This window comes from Rutidosis leptorrhynchoides, chromosome 10 (assembly GCF_046630445.1).
Source record: "Rutidosis leptorrhynchoides isolate AG116_Rl617_1_P2 chromosome 10, CSIRO_AGI_Rlap_v1, whole genome shotgun sequence".
In the NCBI taxonomy this organism is placed as follows: domain Eukaryota; kingdom Viridiplantae; phylum Streptophyta; class Magnoliopsida; order Asterales; family Asteraceae; genus Rutidosis; species Rutidosis leptorrhynchoides.
This window is the reverse complement of record NC_092342.1, coordinates 310,619,404-310,637,250: the sequence shown is the minus strand read 5'-3', so window position 1 is coordinate 310,637,250 and position 17,847 is coordinate 310,619,404. Positions and strand designations below refer to the sequence as shown.

Here is a 17,847-nt window from a genome sequence, read left to right as displayed (position 1 = left end):
CTAATGGTTTACTTGTACATCAAACAACATATACTGAAAAGATTTTGAAACGTTTCAATATGGACAAGGCAAAACCATTAAGTACTCCTATGGTTGTTAGATCACTCAATGTTGAAGCTGATCCATTTCGTCCATGTGAAGATCAAGAAGACATTCTTGGACCAGAAGTACCATATCTTAGTGCAATTGGAGCTCTTATGTATCTTACAAATTGTACAAGACCTGACATTTCTTTTGCAGTTAATTTGTTGGCAAGGTTCAGCTCTGCTCCTACCAAAAGACACTGGAATGGGATCAAACACATATTTCGATACCTTCGAGGAACTACTGATTTAGGATTATTTTATTCTAACGAATCAAAACAAGATTTGGTTGGTTATGCAGATGCAGGTTATTTATCTGATCCACATAAAGCTAAATCTCAAACTGGATATGTATTCCTAAATGGAGGTACTGCAATATCATGGCGTTCTCAAAAACAAACACTTGTTGCTACATCGTCAAATCATGCCGAAGTGATTGCATTACATGAAGCTACTCGAGAATGTTTTTGGTTGAGATCAATGACACAACTCATTACTGATTCTTGTGGACTAGAACGCGATAAAAGTCCAACAACTATCTATGAAGATAATGCAGCTTGCATAGCACAGATGAAAGAAGGGTATATCAAAAGTGACCGAACAAAACACATACCACCTAGATTCTTCTCATACACTCAAAATCTCATTAAGGACAACCAGATTGAAATGAGATATGTGCAATCTAGCAAAAACTCTGCTGATCTTTTCACGAAAGCACTTCCAACTGCTATTTTCAGAACACACGTTCATAACATTGGCATGAGACATGTTCAAAAGATGTAACAGCTGAAGCGATGTCTACTTGAGGGGGAGTCAACTCCATGCTGCACTCTTTTTCCCTTAGCTAAAGTTTTTTCCCACTGGGTTTTCTTTAGCAAGGTTTTTAACGAGGCAGTAATTTATAGTTGATCTTCAACAAAATAAAATTGCTATCCAAGGGGGAGTGTTATAATAATAATAATAATATAGATATGGATAGTCAATTTTGGTGTATACATATAGTCAATTTTGGTACACAAAGTATGTATTTTTATATTGAGATTTTAGGCTATAAATACTCATGAATGCAAGCATTAAACTTGCACCATTTCTCACACTTACAAAGTGTTTCTTTCTTTCTCTCTATTATCATCTTTGTTCTTACAATTCATTATTAGTATTCTAAATCAAGAATCAAATCACTAAAGGTAGTTATAAGCCTACTGAATTATAACATCAAGAATCAAACCACTAAAGGTAGTTATAAGCCTACTGAATTATAACATCAAGAATCAAACCACTAAAGGTAGTTATAAGCCTACTGAATTATAACAATATTTTCTTTTTATTCTCTGGTCGAGCTAGGCTTTGGTGAAGGGTTCGATTGTAATTATGAAGCAATTGTTCATAAACTAGAAAAATGGCCCGCACGATGCCGCGGTGCCTTTCGGGTTACATAATCATAGTTAACGTAGAGTTATGTATTTACGAAAATAAAAACGCTCTGATGTTTTCGAATACACGTAGTTAGTACCTAGTATACCTAATGGCATATGCATTTTTAACGTCACGAAGATTGTGTAAAAAAATGTAAACATAACCATCGATATGATGTAAGTAGTTTGGGTTGTTTATCATAAGTGTATGTATATGTATTGAAGATAGCCCGATGTGTTTAGCGTTTTTTGAGAAATGTCCGTTTCGCGTATAGTTAGTCCCATTGGGTTCGTAAGATTTTTTCGAGTTGAACGGTGGTCTCGGAAAAATTTAACTTGCACCGAGCGAGAAAGTAGGGCCCGTCGTAAATTCGGGTGGAATTAGTTTATTTTATTTTAATAAAATTATATATTTACATTTTTTACCTCTAGAAAAATATAAACTTGGGCCGTTTTGTAAATTGAGCCGAAGTCGAGGGATCGGTTGTAGTGTGAACGCAAACTCAAAACGAAAATTCGAAACAACTGATACGACGGAAATACGGCGGGTGTTGTAGCATATAGGATAATAATAATAATAATAATAATAATAATAATAATAATAATAATAATAATAATTGCAAATTGGGGCCTCTAATCTAAACGTTTGTCAATTGGTCATAGATTAAGCGAGGAATTCTTTACTTGCAAAAACAATTACTCTATGGGGGTGTTTGGATGAAACTAGCTGGAGCTAGAGCTTATAGCTGGAGCTGGAGCTTATTTTTAAAGCTGGTAACTGGAGCTTATTATTTTTTATAAGTGTTTAGTAAACTAGCTGGAGCTTATTTTTCAGTTCATAAGCTCTACTTTTTTTCATAAGCTACTACAAGTAGCTTATTTTTTCAGAGCTTATTATTTTCATAACCTCTACTTTTTATGTCTACCAAACAAAGCTTATGACATGGAGCTTATTAAAATAATAAGCTCAAGCTCCAATAAGCTCCCATAAGCTCCAAGAAGCTTGTATGTCAAACACACTCTATTTTACATTTTTACTCCATAAAAAAGATTTACATAATCAATAGCCATTAGGTTAGCAGTCTAATTTTTTCTCAATTTTATTTATCACTGTTTATGTAAGACTTATTTGAGTGACATGGTTATGATAATTTATAGAGGGTTAAGCTTATATGTTTAAAAGTTTAATCTAAATTCTTTGTTTGGTACATAAAATCACACAATTACTGAAATCATAAGGTCTACAAATATAAGTTCTTTGAATTAGCTTTAAAAAGAAAAATAATAGAGCTTACATGTGAAATGATCAACAACAATAAAAACACTTTGTATATTATTTTATATTTTTATATTTATAATGTACTCCATTTTAATTCAATTCACAACTATAAACTCTCAATTTCAGTTACTTTTCCAAATAACTTCAATTTCCATTTCTAAATTGTAGCTGAAACTTCCGGTTCTAGCTATCGACTATAAATTTAATATTTAGGATTTTTAGAGAGGATAGTGATGATAGATAAATCAAGAGTTTGATTAATACATCAATTTCACACTATTAATGCATACATTATAACTTTTATGTTTGTTACAATTTTTATTTACGTTTGATTTTTGAAAAACAAAATTATTATGTATTTTTTTTCGAACGACGATATCGACATTACCTAGAAGTGACTTAACTACCTTCGCGGTATGACATCCACGCACACGTTAGGAACATGTTAGGAAAAAACTCAATTCACGACGTTGTTGGCACTTGTTAGGTTCTTTTATGAAGTTACCAATTGTTTTGGTCATCAATTTTGCCAAACATTATTGTAAACAATTTAATCTTTACTAAATAGCACAACTAATGAGGGAAGCAACCAAATATATATTCAAAGTACCATCCAACAATAATGCAGCAAATATTAATCACAAACGGATACATTAGGAAATATTCAAAAGACGATAAACGTCCATAAAAATGTGGTATTAGTCAAATAATCAACCAGTGTTTTGCATTCCAGCAGCAATACCCTTCATGGTTAAGATGAGTGTGTCCTCTAAACCCGGTGCATATTCGCTTGTTGGGTTCAGTTTGATAAGTTCATCAGCTAGTTTACTCGGTTCCGGGTCATCTTTAGAAATATGAGGCCTTAACTTCACATGATAATTTGGATCACGAATGCGTTTGAGAGTATAAGCTTGGCATACATTCAAAGTTGTGATATACGAATCACGCAGTTTAAGCCGTTGTTTCAAGTAAGGATCGCTATCAAGAAGGTCCTTATGTCCAGCAATCTATTAGAAGAAACAAATATGGGCTGAGTTGTTACACATATTTTCGTTTAAGTCGAATCAATAAAGATAATAAATATTCATACCTGAAGGAGAAGATTTTTGGTGTCATTATAATTTTCCCTTAACGATTCTCCAAATTTTAACAGATCGTCGGAAACAAGCAGTTTGTCATTTAAAGCGGCGATACCAGGGTCACCCTTAGCAAAGACCATTTCGATCAAGTCGATAGTGACCCTGAAAAAAGGCCATGTTTTGTACATATCTTGTAGCATTAAAAGACTCTTGGCATCTTTTTCTATAACTTTTTTGAATGCACCCCCGAAACCAAGCCAAACTGGGAGATGGAACCTTGTTTGAGTCCACGCAAAGATCCACGGAATAGCTCGTAGTGATTCTATGCCTCCACTTGGCTTCCTTTTCGACGGACGGCTTCCAATATTCATCCGACCATACTCCGTTTCAGGTGTAGACTATAAACATATAAAGGAACAAATAAACAAATACTCCGTAACATTTATTTGTAACATTTACCTTGTTTATGTACCATCCAATCCATTATAAGTATAAATGTTCACTATTGACTTTTCAAAGTCTTTCTTTTCTAATTTTGATTTAAATATTTTTATCTGTCTTATTTAATATTTGATAATAGTTATATGAATAGATTGGCATTTAAATGTTTTTTTTCATTAATATGACTTTCATAGTATTATATAAAAGCACACAAAAAAAACAAAAAAAAAAAAAAAAAAAACACAATACTGAAAAAGAAATACTTTCTGTCAGTAGTGGCCACTTATGAGACAGTATAGTTGGAACTTAATGATTGAAAAGGTTAACGGTACTTACAAGGCGAAAATACTCGACAAAGCGTGGTTCCTTGAATACGATAGAACGATATTCTTCAGTTGAAAAGGTTGCAAGATCTTCCATAAGTTGACGCCATTCGGGTTTAGGTGAGATAGGTGGATGCATACCGTGTTCAAGTGTAGCTGCACAAAACCTTTGAAGTGTTCTAAAACACAAATGTTCCTCACCAAACGACTGTTCAATAACCTCACCTTGAACAGTAACTCGAAGTGACCCGTGAATGGTTTCAGGTGGTTGTGACAAAATAGCCAAATGGGTCGGCCCTCCACCTCTTCCAACGGTCCCACCACGTCCATGAAACATCGTCAGTTTAACTCCATACTTTTTAGCCACCTTTACAAGCTCTTCTTGCGCCTTGTACAGCTGCCACGCAGCTGAAAGCCGCCCTGCATCTTTACCTGAATCCGAGTATCCAATCATGACTTCTTGCTTACCGTTGATATGATTTATATACCAACCAATTGAAAAAAGGCGGGCCACGGTTGCAGGTGCAGCTTCGAGATCTGCAAGTTTTTCAAAAAGGGGAACAACACGTAACGGGTTTGTTGCACGACATTCGCGTTGAAGAAGCTCAACTGCAAGTACATCAGAAGGTGATGTAGCCATTGAGATGATGTAAGCTCCAAAACAGTCAGATGGAAGTTCGGCTAACACGTGGAATGTATCTAAAACATCGGCAATTTCCTCTGTTTGTGGGAGATCGGGACCAAAAAGCGGACGTTTTCCTTTTAGTTCTTCCAAAAGCCATTCTTGACGTTTTTCTTCAGACCATTCTCGATACGAACCTACTTCCAAATGTTTAGTAATAGCGTCTAGCACATCTGTGTGACGTTCTGATTCCTGACGTATATCGAGTCGAACAAGTGACAGCCCGAATGTGGACACTTGCCTTAGAAAATCAAGAAGAGTTCCGTCAGCAATTGCATTGTCACCGCATGCACAAAGGGATCTGTAGCATAGCTCAAGTGGTTCCAAGAACTACAAGACATAATCCCAGAAGCATAAAGTTAAAGGTGGTAATTTTGACCCAATTACTCATTAATGAATCTGTATGGGCTATGATTTATCTCTATCAGTTAGATCGTGTACATCTGATTAAAAATACTCGCCTTCTCCAATTATATCAGCCCTCCCTGGTAGCATGAATAGAAAAAAACTTCTTTGTTTACCCGTTTTATTGAAATACAGTAATCATTTTGATACCCCTAAATGTAAGAAACAAAATTATGGACAAAAAGTGTTTTAGGTCAATCCAATCCGGCCGTTTTGATATGTGCCAATACTATAAGTTTTAACCCGTTACCCACCAACCACATCCGACATGTCCCACCACCTCTACATCATATATGCACAAATGAGAATAACCATACGTCATAAGATGACATGATACCTGTCCAACACGACTATAAACAGACTCCTCTGGGATGTCGGAAAATCCATGGGCTAATAGATGGCGTGAGCGTTCACGCGTGTTATATAACTTGTCCCTCACATCACCAAGAACAACACGATAAGGTTCAGTAGGTGGAACCTGTTTCCAAAACTCTAAGAAAAAAACAAACATTCACACTTCAAAAAGTTATATCATATATGTAGTCATAGTTACGAAAAATGTGTTAACAACGATCACCTATGTAATGTTTTACATCTCTCCTTGCTGATCTATAGATTTCCTCTGCCCTAATACGAAGTTCAACGCTACATCGCCACATGGACAACTAGAATTTTTGATGGTAAAGTAAATAAAATGCTCAAAGATAGTATTTGCAAATCTTCAGCTCAAGTATTTGATTTGCGTACCTCAAACATTAGATCCTCAATCTGAGAAAAGTACGTGTTTGCAGCCATCATTCGCGCAAGTAAGCAAACATCCCTTGTAACTTCAGGAGTTACTCTAGGATTACCTGCATATGATTCCAAATCATTACGATTCGGGTCATTTAGTTTCGTTCACTACAACAACAACAACAACAAAAATTATTTATTTTTTGACGCTTAACATTATTTTTGATACTTTAAAACGTGAATAATTTGACATGTTTTTGACACCTATAATTGTCACAAAGTCACAGTTAGATACTGAACAAACTATTCATGTGGTAGGAAACGTACCATCACGATCACCACCCATCCATGAAGAGAATTGTATAAGAGGTGCATTATATGGAATGCGTTCATTGATCCCAATGTTTTTAAGAGCTATGTCAACACGTCGCAAAAATTTAGGAACACCTTTCCAAATTGTTTCATGAAAGTAGCTCATTCCAGCTCTCATTTCATCTTGTGGAGTTGGAGGAGATCTTCGAATCTCATCTGTTCGAAAAGCTGCTTGAATCTGCAGATTACATAAGTGATATTTGTAAACATTCAATCACAATATGACTAGTATGCAACAAATGTTTAAGCCAAAAAATGTGATAACAGACTATTAGTTGTTACCAATTTTAGCAAATACTAATTTTACATTTATAGTCAAATTTGACATTTTAGAGTCCTAATACTTACCTCGCGCGACAAAGCCTCGTCTAGTTCCTGCTTATCATCCGGAGTGATGTCTTTGACGTATAACTGTGCCAAATAGTCACGAATCCTAAGAGTACACACAAAACCAGCTTAAGAAAAATGTTGAAGTAAATTTTGCGACAGGCTTTATTGTAAAAAAAGATAACCACCTATATCTTGATTTCGGTTTAGATGTAACCGAATTGTTTATAGGTAAACGGGTAAACGGATAAGGTATTTCCTGTTAAGGCTACCCGTAAAAAGAAGTATTTTTACTCATATGTACGCAGCCTAACCGGGGTATCCCTTGTCGGTCGGACCCTTTTTCTGCCACCACAAGACATGTCGCTATTGAGGTTTGAACACGAGACCTCTTCAAGATCCCAACCAATAGGCTATCTTGGGATAGTTTAATTATTAGTATATATTAATAGGTTAGTATTAGTCCGGCCCAATTGTATGAATGAGCTCATCCATACGATTGGGTTGGACCAAATACTAATAACCTATTAATATATTCTAGGAATTTGCTAACGACAGCCCTTAGGGTTGTCGTTAAGATGCATAAAAAATTTGTACGCGGCGGTTACGTTTGACTTTAATGTGACAGTTATTGAATGGTACAAGTTTTTTATGCAGCTTAACGACAGCCCTGATGACTGTGGTTAGCATTTTCCTATATTTTAATATTAACCCAGTTATTTTAGGTGTCGCGCTAAAAAGTCAACACAGTCAAAGTTACACTCATCTACAGTCTTCACTTCGATTGTTTCGGGTCACATTACCCATAAAAATTTGTTTTAAATCAATTTTTGAAACTTGGATACTTTTTCCTTATCATGAAAGAGTTGGTTATACTTTTTCTTCAGATAGTCCTTTTTTGAGAATAGTAAGACTTAATAATAGAATTAGATGACACACCTTCCATGCTTTTGCAGCAATGATCTCCTAACAGCTTGAGTTGGATGAGCAGTAAACACCAAATCAACTGTTTGACTCTTCAATGCATCAAAAACCTCTTGAGGAGACTTATTAAGCTTATTCACAAGTCTCTTGATCGTTTCTTCGATATCAGATTCAGTTGTTGCTAAAGCCTCGTCAGCAAAATCACCAGTCTTTGCTTTGATCCTTCGACGATGAGCAATTTGCACCTCCTCTGCCAAATTTGCCAAGTTAAGCATGTTACTAAACGCTTTTGCAACTACAATGGAGTCACCGGCATCTAAACTTGTTAGCAAGTTTCCAAGCTCATCTAGTTTCTTTGGGTCATGCTTTCCTTCGTACTCGGCAGAAAGCTCGTAGCATTCTTGAACCTGCAAAATAAGAAACTTCTTTTATGCATGACAAGTTGAATAACTAATAAAACTCGTGAATCCAATATTCTTCTAGGGGAGGAAGTTTTATTAGTTATGGAAGTGGACAATTAATTTGAAACATCCGAAAAGGAATAGTGGACAGTAAATTAGGGACGAAGGGAGTAGAATGTTTGGTTTGGTTAAAAGAGCTTAGAACTTTTAGAAAAAGGAAAAAGCTATAAGCTAAAAACTACTAGAACTAGCGTTTAAGAAAAAACTCATAGTTTTTTATCATCTTACATTTTTTTTTCTTCATTTTTTAACTGTTCCAGCTACTTTGTAACACCTTAATACATATAAAAAACTAACAGCTATCAGCTACTAGGTAACGGCTAATTTTACCAAACATACCCTCTTACATGTGTCACGTAAACGGATAATGTTTTCTTTTTATGTGTAGTTACCTAGAGGCTTAACAGGGTTATCCGTGACCATTTCATACGAATAGGTTCCATTAACGAGGGTGCGTGTGAGTATTTATTTTTCTAAAACAATCAAATTCGTTGAACGTACCAATCGTTTTAGCATCATTTAAGATCTAAATACATCGTTAAGACAGAAACAAAATTTGTAAATATACCGTTTCTCTAAGATCTTCACCATGTAAATTTTGAAGAATATCAAGAAATTTGTCCAAAAGCAACGCATCATATTCAATAAGTTTATCATCTTCTGAAACTTTTGCAGGAGCTAAAAGCCTCAATTGAGCATCAATAGAGGCTAATTTCCCAACTTTCTTCTTATCAATATCATCAGCCATTACATAAACACAATGTGTAATCTTAATTAGGCTTTCAAATTCTGGAAAATATAATATAAGAAACAGAAAAATAACTGAATTTTAATGGGTCCACCATAAAGTTATGAGCTCTACCCATAATAATAGGACACCCATAAAAACTGGAGTTTGAGTGTTTGACGTATTGAAAAATTGAAAAACAGTAATAATACTCGAATAATTATGAACAAATCAAATCAATATATACTTACAGTTTAATGGCGATTAATGAGGTTTATATACTGTATAAGTTTATTTTTAGTGCAGTTAGTGATAGTGATTTTCTCTTGTATTTTTGTTACAGTATATATTTAGTTAATAAACCATCCAAGGTAGCAAGTTGGGGCTGGCAGATTAGTCATTCTTCCCGAATAATCCAAACACGAAAACTGTACAAGTATATATAATAGTGTCGCTACATCCCTAACTATGAAACTATGAAGAACATTTCATTTCTTTGTTAAGTTAATTTTTCCCCGGATAGAACTTGTACAACATAATTAAAAATAGGTGCTCTACCGAATAACCTAAACAAGAAAAACTCATCATAAAGTTCACCTAACGCCCATTCTGGAACGAGTAGGAAGAGGAATTGCTAATTCTTACACGGATAAGACTGCCTGAAAAGTGAGAAATTCTGACACCCATCATTTTCGATTCTAAAAATCAAATTGTCTCGTGTAATATTATTTTGATAACTTTTTAAAGTAAGTGTTTACTTCCATTTAAAAATAGAAAATAACTTTTAAAGATATTTTTTAAGACTTATTTTAATGATGGTAGTGTCAAGGAGTGTGATGGGAAGTTTTTGTGAGATATAGTGCTGGTGCTGTGGAAAATGTAATACGAGAAAGGTAAATAGTGGTAATTGAGTATGATAGGGAGTAGTGTGTATAGCTGATTGGTCCAAATTATCTTGCTTGCATCTGATTGGTCATAACTCTTCACACTACATAAAGCTTCTTGTGATGCCATACGTAACACCAACATATTTTGCCTTAATCGTGTCACGTTAGTGGCGCGATGGTGGTGATGCCGAACTATAACGCCGCGATAAAAAGAGTCTAATTGATTGTTATAACTTTTTCTATTACTATGTTACATGAGTTCAACTTAAATTCTAAATTTAATAACACAATTTATCGTAACGTTTACAAATATTAAAGGGGTTTTAGGATTTGCATTTCAGAGGTAATTTTTTATTTTATTTTTTTAAATCATAAATAATCATTTAATAGTGTCTGACAAGTCCATCATAAAAATCAAATAACTATGATATATGAAGGTTAAAACGTGAAAATATTAAATTAATTACTTTATTGCTACAGCAAAACATGATTATTGATTTTTAACCCTAAATACTTTTTATAAAACTTCCATAAATAAAAAAATGACTATTTTGGTTATTAAATAAATTATTAAATAATCTTATTTGTTAAGCACCTAAAAAAATTTATTATTAAATATTATTTTGTTGTCAAACTAATAAAATTAAATCTAAATGTTGTTAATGTAGAACACGTTTTGTTACGGTCAATTATTTATTTATGTAATGATAGTTACAGTTATACGTTGTATAAAACATCAAATTTTACATTTTAAAATGTAAATTAAAACACCTCTTAAATGTAAATTAAATCTAAACGTTGTTCAAAAATGCTCGTGAGAACTTTGTTGGCCTTGAAGATCGTGGAGTGCGAACTTCTTCTTCGGTAACTTTAATTGGGGCGGAAACCGAATTGTCTAACGAAGGATTATTCCGAAACATAAATCGTGATTTGATTCTTCCCTAGACGGGGACTTTTGGTTGGTAATGAATCCTCAAATGTTTTTTCTTTTAAGATTGATAATCGTTCCTGTAAAAAATTTTGCCGGAAAATTATAAATGGTAAATTGAAAATGACGGGTCACTTAGATTGTTAGATGGTTTTGACTCGTTCATAGCGTTTGTGAGTCTTGTTGGATTTTGTATTTGTATTGTTATGTTATATAGTTGTGGTTATCGGTTCGGTTATGGTAGGTGAGACTCTAGTTTGGATTGTTTTGGTCGATTTTCAGGTTTGAGCATCATTGTTGTTTGTCTATATGTTCTGGTTGAAGATGCTTTTTGAAAGAGCCGTACAGGTACAAGCGTGGCCGCTAAACTCCTGAAGTGCACTTTTAGGGAGGTTTTGAAATACGCTCAACGAAGGCGAGAGGTCTTCAACTGCTCTCCCGATCCCTTTCACCTAACCCTCAGATAGGTTTGAGTTCTGCGGGTAAAAGCGTTACAGACTTTACTTCATAGGGGTCTTCCTTCTGACTCTCATTCCTTATGTGTTGCTTTCAAAGGTCTTTCTTGGCTCTATAAAGCAAAAGCATTTTCCTGATTCTAGCAAAAGTTCCCCGGAAGTTTAGTTGAAGTCGTGACGGCTGAATTAACTGCTGCAAAAAAACGTTTTAATTTTTATATAAGGGGGCTGATTCGTACACCGTTAATAATTAGCCATACACCACCAAAATTATTTTACTAAGTTGTACAATACAATATTCTAATGCACGCTTGGTGGTGTATGGATAATTTTACCGGTGTACGAATCAACACCCTTTATATAAGTTTGCGTTTATTTTGGCAATAAATAAATAAAAATGATAAAAGTGTTATAAAATATCTAGATTGTGTTATAAAATATCTAGATTGGATGTTAATTTTATTATTATGATATTTCTTGCATAGTAATATTTTATACTATAAATAGACATGTATGGTAACCATTTAAGGTGTACCATATCTCTTGAAATATCAATATCAATATTTCTTCTCTCCTTCTTCTCTCTTTTCTCTCTTTGTTCTTATAACCATTAAAGGTAGTTATAAGCCTACTGAATTATAACACGTTATCAGCACGAAGAGCTTAGTGTAATCAAAGGATATCTCAAACGATCACGAGTCACTGATCAAGGTATGAAATTATTAATAATTTTCAGACTCGAATATATCAAACTTTGGACTACTAACATTTTGAACTACTAATTTTTATTAAGTTCTTATTGTTCTTATTATATGGTTGGCTCTACCACCTAAATTATATATGGTCGACACTGTCGCCTAACTATCATTTATGTTTACTAACTTTTATTAACTTCACTAACATTTATATTTATGTTATTTAAGTTATATATGGCCGGTTATACCGCCTGAATTATATTTTCTGTAATCTAACTCTTATTAACTTCACTAACATTTATATTTATGTTATTTAAGTTATATATGGCCGGTTATACCGCCTGAATTATATTTTCTGTAATCTAACTCTTATTAACTTCATTAATATTTATATTTATGTTAATAAGACCTCATGATTGTACGCAACACGTCATTTGACAACATGGTACTTTATGTACGCAACACGTCATTTGACAACACGGTACCATGGGTCGAGATTAATTCCGATCAATACGAATACGACGGGGTCTTTATATGTTATCTAACATTTATGATTACTTATGCAATTAATCATTATTTATTTCATGCATACTAATGTTTATTCTTAAATTTATAATTTTAAAAGTTAAAATAAAAAAATAGTTTGTATTTTTATTAAAAGTAAATCTTAAAAGTTAAAATAAGAAAAAGTAGTTTGTACTTTTATTAAAAGTAAATCTTAAAAGTTAAAATACAAAAAGTAGTTTGTATTTTTATTAAAAGTAAATCTTAAAAGTTAAAATAAGAAAAAGTAGTTTGTATTTTTATTAAAAGTATATCTTAAAAGTTAAAGTAAGAAAAAAAAGGGGATGGTAAAATAGAATAGTTTTTTGTCAAAAATGAAGTATTGAAAATGAAGTGGTCTCCTTCTATAACTAAAAAAAATATATATACTTTTATCAAATGAATTTTTTTGTGGCCGACAATTTCAAACACGAGTCCGTGTTTAGTTTATCAAGAATATCTCTTGCTTTGGTGAAAGGTCACGATCACGATATCAGGTGTTGTGAAAGAATTAAAAAATTGGTCAAGTGGCCTTTTAAAAACTAGAAAAAAAAATTTAAACAAAAAGTTTTTTTTATATATTTATAATTTACGGGTAACGTAAAAAAAGGAAGTTTTTTTTAAAAAAAAAATAAAGAAAGTGTTTAAATGAGTTTTACAGAAAGGGGGAAAGCAAAGTAAAAAAAAAAAACTTTTTTTCCAAACAAAGGTAAATGAAAGTAGGACTTAATACAAGAAAAAAGTAAACATCTCCTAGACGTGATAAAATCTATCAATGATAAGTATTAGACTTGATGAGCTAAATGTGACAAAAATGTTTCAACATGTCTTATGTTAATTTTCTAAAATAAGTTATTATTATTCCGAGTTTAACACATATACATATGTTAATTAAAAACAACCTTTTTGTTCTTATGTAGTGTTGGGTTGCAATTTTGGTTGTATGCCATAATTCCATCCAGTAGAGTGACAATAGAAAACTTTTGATGATAATCAATAAAAAACTTTTTTCCAAACTTGTCAAATGTTTTGTTAAAAACGTGACCGTTGAAAAAAGGAGGTTGAATAATAAAACTTAAAAAACAAATTATTTTTTTAAGAGTGTGCATCAAAATGCCCCGTTTAATAATGGGGAGTAAAAATATAGTCAAATTGTTTCAACGAACAAGGGTTCAATTGGATGTCTCTTAAAAAAAATCCGCGGGTACGGGTGATGGATCCAATGGATCCGCATCCACGACCCGCGGGTGCTATCCCTAATTGTGACAAGTACAAATCAACTAAAAGTCTAAAAAATAAATGCTCTTATAGGGACCAAATGTTCACAATAATTGCCTAAGCTAGATATGAAACAAATAGTTCATAAAAAAAAAAAAAAAAGGTCGTTGTGCGTTTTCGGGATGATAGCCGAAATACACTTACAAAAGTAGGTCAGCCGTCAATTCTTTATGGCCATATCAACGTAGATCAATAAAATCATTTATGGTTTTGATAAAAGATTAATTAAAAATTAATTGTTTTTTTTGGTCTTGGATTCTCGGTAACAAAAGCAAAGGTTGTTTTTGGTTGCCACAACAAACAAGACAGAGGTTGTTGACTTTTGTTGTTAAACATGGCACAAGTGAACAATAACAATAGATTATTGTTTTTGAAAAGAATAATGATGCGTTAATTTTATTGTATAAAATAAAATTAAAGAAAATGGTTTTCATTGATGACTATGAACAAACGCAAACAAAGTGTTTGTGGTATTTGGTGATTAAAAAAAAAGTGCATCTAAAGCTTCTACTGAAAATAATATGCATCTAAAGCTTCTACTGAAAATTAATGTGCAAGGTACAACGTATAACTATATGGTCAAATTCATTTGAGCCTTCGGAGTTACAAGTATATGATGTATATATATATTACTCAATTAACAAAATAGTAAATCTAAATTAATTCATATGAATAGTAAAACGAAATTAATTAATTTACTATTCACATAAAAAAGCGCATATGATAAAAAGCGCATCGCATATGATAAGCGCATATGATAAAAAGCGAATATGATGAAAAGCACAACGCATATGATGAAAATTGCATATGATTAAAAGCGCATATGGTGAAAAACACAGCGCATATGATTAAAAGCGTATATGGTGAAAAGGATATATGATAAAAAAAAAACACATATGGTGATTTATAAAAAAAAAAAAAAAAAAACACATATGGTGATTAATGGAAAGCACATATGGTGATTAATGAAAAGTATATTGTGAAAAAGAATCACAAATGTTTCTTGAAAGAATTCAAGGTAAGATATATGAACCAATTCATCCATCATGTGAACCATTTTGATATTTCATGGTTCTAATAGACGCATCTAGCGGATGGTCTCATATTTGTATGTTATCAAGCCGTAATATGGCATTTGCAAAGTTTCTTGCACAAATTATTAAATTGAGAACACATTATTCTGATTACACCATTAAAAGGATGAGACTTGATAATGCTGGTGAGTTAACATCTCAAGCATTTAATGATCATTATATATCTACAGGGATTGTTGTTGAACATCCAGTTGCTCATGTGCATACACAAAATTGGTTTAGCTGAATCAATAGATAAACGCTTACAGCTAATAACTAGACAATTGATAATGAGTACAAATCTCTCAATATTTATATGTGGACATGTAAATTTACATGCTGCGACATTAATTCGCATTATACCATGTGGAAGTCGTAAATATTTTCACTTAATACTTGATTTTGGCCAAGAGCCAAATATTTTCTACCTTAAAATATTGGTTGTGCAGTGTATGTTCCAATTGTATCACCACAACACAATAAAATGGTTCTTCAAAGAAAGATGATAATATATTTTGGATATAAAACATCTTCAATCATAAGATATATTGAACCCATGATGGGTGATGTTTTTACAGCACGTTTTGCTGAATGTCATTTTAATAAAACATTGTTCCCTAGATTAGGGGGAGAAATAAAAATAAAAAATAAAATGATGCTTCATGATGTGAACATCAATTAAGGTATATTGAACTCGCACAAAAGAATGTGAAACGAAAGTTCAAAAATAATGCATATGCAAGAACTTGCAAATTAATTACTTTATGCATTTACAGATATAAAAAAGTGACTAAATCATATATACCAGCGATAAATGCTCCAGCTCGAACTGAAATTCCAAAAGCTGGCAATAATGTCACTGTTGAGTCTTTGCCACGCATCAAACGTGGAAGATCAATTGGTTCCGAAGATAAAAATCCTCGAAAAAGAAAATCAGCTGATAATGAGGTAAGAGAAAGTGTTCAAGAAGAACCACAAATCAATATTCCTTCTGCAGAGGATATTGATAAATGTAAATACTAAAATTGCGATAAATTATGCAATATTATGGAACCGAAATGAAACTAAAATCTCTATGAGATATTTTCATATAATGTTACAATGACATCATGAATAAAGATGATGATCTGGAACTAAAATCTGTCATTGAATATACAAAATGAACATGATTGAGCTCAATGGAAAGGAGCAATAAGAGCTGAATTAGAATCGCTCGATAAAAGAAAAGTTTTCGGATCAATTGTTATCACTTTTAAAGATGTGAAACGTATGGGATACAAATGAATTTTTATCCGAAAAGAAATGTGCAAATGAAGTTACAAGGCAAAACTAGACTTGTAACTCAATATTTCCCACAAAGACCAGAAATGAATTAGGAGGAAAAATTATCCTCCTGTAATGGATACAATTACTTATTAGATACTTAATCAACCTGGTAGTTATTTAAATGCATCTCATGAATGTTGTTACTACTTATCTGTATGGATCACTTAATAGTGATATATATGAATATACCTAAAGGGTTAAGGTATCATAAGCATCTAATGTAAAACCCAAGGGAATATATTCCATTAAATCACAAAGATTTCTAAGTGGGTTTATACAAACGGGACGTATGTGGTATAACCGATTAAATGACTACTTGATAAAAAAAAGGGTATAAATATAAACTTATTTTGCACGTATGTTTTATAAAAACAATGTTCGGATATGAGATCGTAGTTGTTTATGTCAATGTTCTTAACATCATACGAACAAATAAAGAGATCTATGAAATCATTCAACTTCTAAAGAATTATTTTGAAATGAAAGATCTTGAAAAAACCAAGTATTACCTTGGATTGCAAATTGAGCATATGCCTAATGGTTTACTTGTACATCAAACAACTTATACCGAAAAGATTTTAAAATATTTTTTTTAAAGACAAACTCATTGTTGTTAGATCACTCAATATTGACACTGATCTATTTCATCCCTGCGAAGATCATGAAAATTTTAACAGATCGGAAGTTCTATATTTTAGTGCAATTGAGGTTCTTATGTATCTTATAGATTATACAAGATCTGACATTTCTTTTACAGTTAATTTGTTGACAAGGTTCAGCTCAGCCCCTACCAAAAGACATTGGAATGGGATCAAACAAATAGTTTGATACCTTCGGGGAACTACTGATTTATAATTATTTTATTCTAACAACTCGAAACAAGATTTGTTTGGTTATACAGATGCAGATTATTTATCCGATCTACATAAAGCTAAATCTCAAACTGGATATGTATTCCTAAATGGAGGCACCGCAATATCATGACGTTCTCAAAACAAACACTTGTTGCAACATCATCAAATCATGCCGAAGTGATTGCATTACATGAAGCTACTCGGGAATGATTTTAGTTAAGATCAATGATACAAATCATTATTGATTCTTGTGGACTAGAACGCTATAAAAGCGTAACAACTATCTATGAAGATAATACAGCTTACATAATACAAATGAAAGAAGAGTATCAAAAATGACAGAACAGAACATAAATGCTGACGAGGCGCTAAAGCTATAAACGGTCTTAACGGTCATAAGTTTGATGGAAAAGAATGGTATGTTGGTAAGGTTCAGAAAAGACTACAAGGGAATAGGAATTGAAACAAGGGTTTGAGCAAACCATGAAGGAGACTGTAGACAAATCACAGGGGCTAAACTTGTACATAAAAGATTTAGATGATACAGTTTCAGATGAA

The 17,847-nt window shown here is 32.7% G+C and overlaps 1 protein-coding gene across 1 annotated transcript; it reads right to left on the bottom strand.

Annotated features, from left to right (window-relative positions):
- Positions 1-3,487: 3,487 nt before the first annotated feature.
- On the bottom strand, positions 3,488-9,271 carry LOC139873573 (phosphoenolpyruvate carboxylase 2-like). The gene is made up of 10 exons (XM_071861509.1): positions 9,092-9,271; positions 8,078-8,469; positions 7,160-7,244; positions 6,767-6,989; positions 6,455-6,558; positions 6,285-6,372; positions 6,045-6,199; positions 4,634-5,632; positions 3,868-4,254; positions 3,488-3,784 (listed from the first exon to the last, which is right to left on the bottom strand). The coding sequence occupies exons 1-10, from the start codon at positions 9,269-9,271 to the stop codon at positions 3,488-3,490; spliced, it is 2,910 nt and encodes a 969-aa protein (XP_071717610.1).
- Between the last annotated feature and the right edge of the window lie 8,576 nt (positions 9,272-17,847).

What these genes read in the sequence shown, in the direction of transcription:
- LOC139873573 (XM_071861509.1), bottom strand. Translation starts at nt 9,271, where the DNA reads ATGGCTGATGATATTGATAAGAAGAAAGTTGGGAAATTAGCCTCTATT. An exon ending in GTGAAGATCTTAGAGAAACG is followed by an intron (nt 8,470 to 9,091) that starts GTATATTTACAA and finishes CTTATTTTGCAG; the next exon opens with GTTCAAGAATGCTACGAGCT. An exon ending in GATGGGTGGTGATCGTGATG is followed by an intron (nt 6,559 to 6,766) that starts GTACGTTTCCTA and finishes AATCATATGCAG; the next exon opens with GTAATCCTAGAGTAACTCCT.